General features: G+C 37.2%; 1 protein-coding gene across 2 annotated transcripts in view; it reads left to right on the top strand.

Moving 5' to 3' along the window:
• The first annotated feature begins 577 nt into the window (after positions 1–577).
• The window catches only part of LOC107691504 (alpha-taxilin-like), a 9873-nt gene continuing 4044 nt past the window's right edge, over positions 578–6406 (top strand). Inside the window, exons 1-7 of one of the 2 annotated variants that reach the window (XM_016490122.1) lie at positions 578–663; positions 1174–1347; positions 1429–1689; positions 4257–4348; positions 4809–4979; positions 5252–5446; positions 5836–5955. In XM_016490122.1, coding sequence (XP_016345608.1) covers positions 1194–1347; positions 1429–1689; positions 4257–4348; positions 4809–4979; positions 5252–5446; positions 5836–5955 — 993 coding nt within the window. In that variant the 5' untranslated portion in view covers positions 578–663; positions 1174–1193. Of the gene's footprint in view, positions 709–1173; positions 1348–1428; positions 1690–4256; positions 4349–4808; positions 4980–5251; positions 5447–5835; positions 5956–6406 lie in introns of both variants that reach the window. The other variant, XM_016490123.1, reaches the window with a different exon arrangement.

Here is a 6406-nt window from a genome sequence, read left to right as displayed (position 1 = left end):
TTATGTGAAAAATAATGCGTTTTTCGAACCACCAAGCATGAGAGCATGTTCTAGTACACCCCCAAAACAAAATCAAGACTTTGTAAAAGAGCATAATAGGACCCCTTTAAGAAACATGAAGCTTCGAAACACTTTGTTCGAATCTTTTGTTCTGAATCAGTGGTTCGGAACTTGTGATTTCAGAAAATGAGGCTTCAGGTTTCGAAACGAAACACTTTAAACTTGTAATTTCGTGTTTAGACGGAATTTCATTTGCATTTTTTTTTTACGTTTTGACTAGCAGATTCAACTATTTTGCGGTGCTTCGAGCGCTTCGAAACTGAATCATTTTGCGGAGCAATGGGTTAAATTCATGGTTCAATTGATTCAAAGCTTCGTTTTCCCATCTATTCGGCAAATATTTTTGAGAAATATTAATTCAAAGCTAACATAAAAACAAAACAAAAATATAATAACAATAACAAGAAGAAGAAACCACTGCCATAGTACAATATAATAACATTAATAAAATAATATTACACCGGAAGTTTGCAAAGGTTCGACCAATCACCTTCGGTTGTTCCCCAGGCATTTCCTGTGTCAGTTGGAAGCAGCAGTGGGAAGGGTAAAGACTCGAGTGGTGACAAACATCAGGAGTGGTTTCTTGGACCAAACTAAACACTGGTATTAGTTTAAATGATATTAGCTGACAGCACAGATGCATTCAAGGTGTTTGTTTTGTGAAACTGTAAAACGGTAGGACGTGTCGAGTCAGTAAGCAGATGTTTAACTGAGCGTGTGGTTAGCCATGACTGCTAAACTAGTCGAGCGAGATGTTGTACAGCTAACGTTACAGCTCTCAGTTATACTTCTAGTTTATCTACAGTTATAAACTGTCAGTTAAAAGTAACACGTGTTCTTTGTTTTGGACGTCTGTAAGCTGTTGACTAATGTTTGCAGGAAGCATTTTATGATTGACAATCGATTGAATGTCCTAAATGTGATCTGAAGTCGGTGTTTAGTGATTAGCGTGCTATGATATTATATAGCCAGTTATCTTCGTTTGTTTTGCCAGTCTCTCACATGGCAGATTCGTTGTAAATGTGCGACTGATCTGAAACCGAAACTGTTCAAGCTTTTAGATGCAGTGTGCCGTCTTGTATTCGTTTACCTGTGTGTTGTTGTGCCTTTTAGTATTTGTTCATAGATCAGCAATGCAGAGGATGGAGATGGAGGATCCAGTAGCTGATGGCAGTGCAGATGATACAGAGGAGAGCACCACTGCATCTGAGATGACCAACAGCCCTAAAGAAACCGTAACACAGCCGGATGGGACACTAACCAACAATTCTCAGACAGAGGAAGGCTGTGAGTGCGCAAAACCCTAGTGTGTTGACTTATTCATTGCCAAATTTCTTCCCACCCATTTTCTGTGTTTCTTGTGTTCAGTGGCAGAGGCTGGAGCACATTCTGACATGGTTGAGGAACTGAGTAGACAACTGGAGGACATCCTCAGCACCTATTGTCATGAGGATGGTGGTGTTGGCGGCGAGGACGCGGCGGTGACCAACGGACAGCCTGACGGTGTGGAAGTGAATGGGCTGTCTGAGAAGAAGGACGGCAAGCAGGAGGAGGCCAAGCTGAATGGCAATGGATTCCCGGAGAAGGACCAGAAAAAGCTGCAGGAGAAGAAGAAAGTGAAGGGACTGGGTGAGTCAGTGTGTTTGCCTGAACATGCCTTTTAATGCTCTTTACTTTTTCTGGTTTTCGTGTGTGAAATCCAGTCTTTACAATAAGAATCCACACAATCAAGTGTTCCCCATGCAACTTTTGCTTATTTTTTAAGTTGGTCACATTAATTCACATTGTTGAGCAACATAAACCTGATTTGAAAGAGACTTATGTGTGAGCAGTGCTTCTTACATCTCTATGCTGTTGGAAAGAGACAGTTGACCTCTTTTTATGCTTGTGAAATTTTGCTGCATTTTCCAAGTAGATATAACTGCAGCCCGGAGATCTCCAAAATGGGGCGTGAACTCCAAAAGGGGATGGAGTCTCCACTGCAAAAGTTTGTTAATTAAACAATGCTTCTTGCATAAAGTTAAATTAATCTTACATAAAATTTAAGCATATGAGGAATATGAAGTTATAAAATATGCTATATAAAACATTCGCTAATGTGACCACATTTTAATTGCGCATAAGCCACTTATTTCTTACTGACTCCAAACTTTTGAATGGTAGTGTAAATAACATACAATAAAGTGCTATGAAAAGAACATGTTAAGTTACAGACAGTTGGTTTGTTTTCAGTGCAGTATATGCTGGATTTGATAATTGTAAATTTAGAAATAATTGTGGGAATATGTTGAATATGGTGAGACGTGTGTTCTTTTGTTATTTGTCTTTGCTAAAATTCATGTGTTACTGTAGTGTCTTAAATTTTACTGCATTAATATGACATCACTTACAAAAGCACAGTTCATATTCAAGTCATATCAAGTCCCTTTCTTTGTGATTCAGTGCAATTCAAAGTGAAACCACACACTTGATCTGAATGCATTTGGGCATTCAGAATGTGCTTTTCTACCGCCATTTACAGTGGAGTATTGTAAATAAATAAATATATATATGTATTAGGGCTGGACGATAAATCGCATGCGATATTTAATGCGCATCTTATCAGTAAAGCCGCTTCTGTAATCAGCGGTAAATCTCCATCACGTGCGGGCTTTCACATTGAGCAGCATTAACTACACAGAGCCGTTGTTCACTGACGAGCTGCTGTGTATATATATTAGGGCTGGTAATTTAACGCGTTAATTAGATTAATTACGGTGAAAAATAATGCGTTAAAAATATTAACGCATTTAATGCACTTGCCCCGTCCCAGACCTGTGTGGGTCATCTGACATTAAATGTGATAGGCCTTCTGATCTTATACAACAGTTCAGTAAGTAAGAAGTTAATATTGTGATATTTTAGATACAATGTTGTCTGTTTTGTCTCCGAGCAACACACAGCGGCATTTAATTTCTTAATGCACGTTTTGAACGAATTGGGTGAATCATTTGGCACATTGGATTTGAAGCGGTGCTGCACAGACCGATCGGTGTATGACAAAGTACCGCAAGAGCGATTCAAAAGCATAAGGAGTCGTCTGCTCTCTATAGCTCTCGCGATACTTTGATGTCACACACCGATCGGTCTGGTGATGATCCGCTTCAAGTCGAACAAGTCTAATTATTCAATGGACCATTCATAAAGAACCATTTACTTCACTCCTGAATGAATCAGCCATTTGAACGAATCAAACGAATGAATGAATAAATGACTCGATGACTTGATCATTAAGATATTTACCACCACCTACTGGCAATTTTAGTTTATTATTTAGAATATAATTTCATTAAATAAATAATTTAATATTTCCATAGTAATAATAATACAATTAATAAAATTAATTATTAAAGGTATAGTTCACCCACCCAAAAATTACAATTGTCATCATTTACTCACCCTCATGGTCCAAAAGAGCATGTGTAATAATTTTTATCAAACAAAATATTTCTTGATGAAGCTACTTTTTGAAATGTCTGTTTGATGCTTTACACAACAATGACTTTAAATTATTTTTTGGGAGTAATTTCCAATAATGTGTAAAAAAAAGTTTATGCTTTAGTGTTGTTAATACGTTATTACATTTTTACTTCATATTCTTAGGGCTGGGTTGAAAATATTGATTACCCGGTTTCAATATTAATTTTAACAAAACAATATAGATTCTTAAATTCCAAGAACAGTTTTGTATTCTTTGCTGTTTCCAATTGATGCGTGACTAAAGCTTTACCAAACATTATTTGTAGCTTGCCTCCCAAAACATGTTTTTATGACAGCGACCATATACGTTTATATTTCAGCAATGAATTTCAACAGTGAATTGGAGAGGAAACATAATTATCAGAAATTTTAAATTAGCAATTTAAATCTAAACTCGTTTATTTGAGTGTTGTAATAATATCTGAAAATAATAGCAATTGAATTTGGGCTTTCTTGTCAATTTTAATCATTAATGTTATAGTAGTGTACTATGTAGTTTGCATAATGTAGATTTTTTTTACCTGAACATATTTCTTACCTGAAACATTTCTGATCATCATCTGAATCAAAATGAATCAAGGGCTTGTGATTCCCGGAATCAAATCAAATAGTGAAATCTGTGTAAATAACCAGCCCTATGCTTAACTTAAAATATGTTTTCTACTTGTGTGTTTTAGGCAAGGAGATCACCCTTCTAATGCAGACGTTCAACACATTGAGCACTCCAGAGGAGAAGCTGGGTGGTCTCTGTAAGAAGTATGCTGAGCTGGTAAGACATAATGATGATCAAAAGATGTCAACTTCTCAGATCATGTGTTGTATAAAGAGAAAATATCACTCTTATAGAGAGAGAGTCGAAAATGGCCATGAAAAAAAAAATCTGCCTCTTTGGATGCAAAAAAAAAAAAAAAAACCTTTACCAACATAAATTGAGCTCAGGGATAAAAATAAAACAATTTGAAAAATTGCCCATTTTAAGTTAATTGCACGAAGAACTGGTTTCATGTAGTGCTAGAAACTGGCTGACTGGGATTTACAAGATTTGTTTTCCCTTAAGAAAACTAAACTATCTGAATTCTTAATAATCGGTATCATTGCAGAAATTTAGTATCATGCATCCCTAGTGATTGAATATTGCATATGGTATTGACTAACTATATTCTGCTGTCATGACAGCCTTGATTTAGACAAATTATAACAATGATCTTGTCCTGCTTTGTTTCATTCAGCTAGAGGAGAACCGTAATGCTCAGAAACAGATGCGGTCTCTGCAGAAGAAGCAGACACAGCTGATCCAGGAGAAGGACCACTTAAGAAACGAGCACAGCAAAGCCATCCTGGCACGCAGCAAGCTGGAGAGTCTCTGTCGAGAACTGCAAAGACACAACCGCACACTTAAGGTACACTAACTTGATATGAATGCAAATAACATGATATCAGTTATTTACGCTCAGAGGGTATATCATAATCCATCAAGTGTGTGGTGCCTGCCTCATGCAAAATTTTACTTCAGAGTTGATCAGAACAGAGTTCTGCCTCAGCTGTTTCCCCTTTCTGCTCAAAGTATTGTTTTATCAGTCTGCTCCAGCTTCACTTTTCACATAACCAGAGGCTTGTTGCATTATATGTTGCTTAATGAGATAAATGGATTAATGTTTGCTGTGCTTGGCAGGAGGATGGTGTGCAGCGTGCCCGATTGGAGGAGGAGAAAAGGAAGGAAGTGACCACACATTTCCAGGTGACACTGAATGACATCCAAGCTCAGATGGAGCAGCACAACAAGCGAAATGCAAACCTAAGGCAGGAGAACATGGAGCTGGCTGACAAACTGAAGAAGCTTATTGAGCAGTATGAGCTCAGAGAGGAGGTGAGATATATGGAAATAAAGGATGAAAAGAAAACTTCTGGAAGGGAAAAGAAATTTGTAATAACTTATAATGGAAGTTGTCTGTAAATGAGTACCATCTATGCTACTATTTGTTAGACTTTAAATGAAAAAAAAAATAGAGAATTTACAGTGCTGTTCAAAATGAAGACAAAGGATGTGGATTCTTTTCAAATATATATGTTAATGTGACTAGTCAACATTACTGTGTACACCAACTAAAACGAGCATAATTTGTAGCAAAATTTGTTTGCAGATGACACTTGGTTTTATATTTTATACTGTATAATGCAATGATATACATGTATTTTTAAGTATGACTTGTGTTGTTTTGGAGCCGCTGTACCTAAGAGAGTTGTTTTCTCTCTTAGCATATTGACAAGGTGTTCAAACAGAAAGATCTGCAGCAACAGCTGGTAGATGCAAAGCTTCATCAGGCACAGGCACTGCTCAAGGGCTCGGAGGATCGGCATCAGAAGGAGAAAGACTTTGTGAGTTTCTACATCCTTAACACTGTACTGCAAACATGCAGTCAGCTGAAGTTATAGAAACAAACATATTTGCTAATTGAGGAGATGAATGTACCTTAAAGGGGTGATATGATGCTTTTTTAAAGATCATTATTTTGTGTATTTGGTGTAACAGAATATGTTGACATGCTTTAATGTTCAAAAAACACATTATTTTTCAAATACTGTACATTATTGTAGGTCCTCTATGCCCCGCCTCTCTCAAACACTTCGTTTTCTACAAAGTCCCTCCTTCCGACAAGCGCAGTCTGCTCTAATTGGCCAGCTGACCCAGTGCATTGTGATTGGCCGAACACCGCAAGCACTCGTCGGAAATGTAATGCCCCTTACCATAATCGCGAGCTTCATCTTTCAAAATAAATGTAAAGACAGTAAATAATGTCATTAGTTTTACCATCAGTTCAAGCCCGAA

Source organism: Sinocyclocheilus anshuiensis, unplaced genomic scaffold (genome assembly GCF_001515605.1).
Source record: "Sinocyclocheilus anshuiensis isolate Anshui unplaced genomic scaffold, SAMN03320099.WGS_v1.1 scaffold162, whole genome shotgun sequence".
In the NCBI taxonomy this organism is placed as follows: Eukaryota; Metazoa; Chordata; class Actinopteri; order Cypriniformes; family Cyprinidae; genus Sinocyclocheilus; species Sinocyclocheilus anshuiensis.
This window is presented reverse-complemented; position numbering and strand designations above follow the sequence as displayed.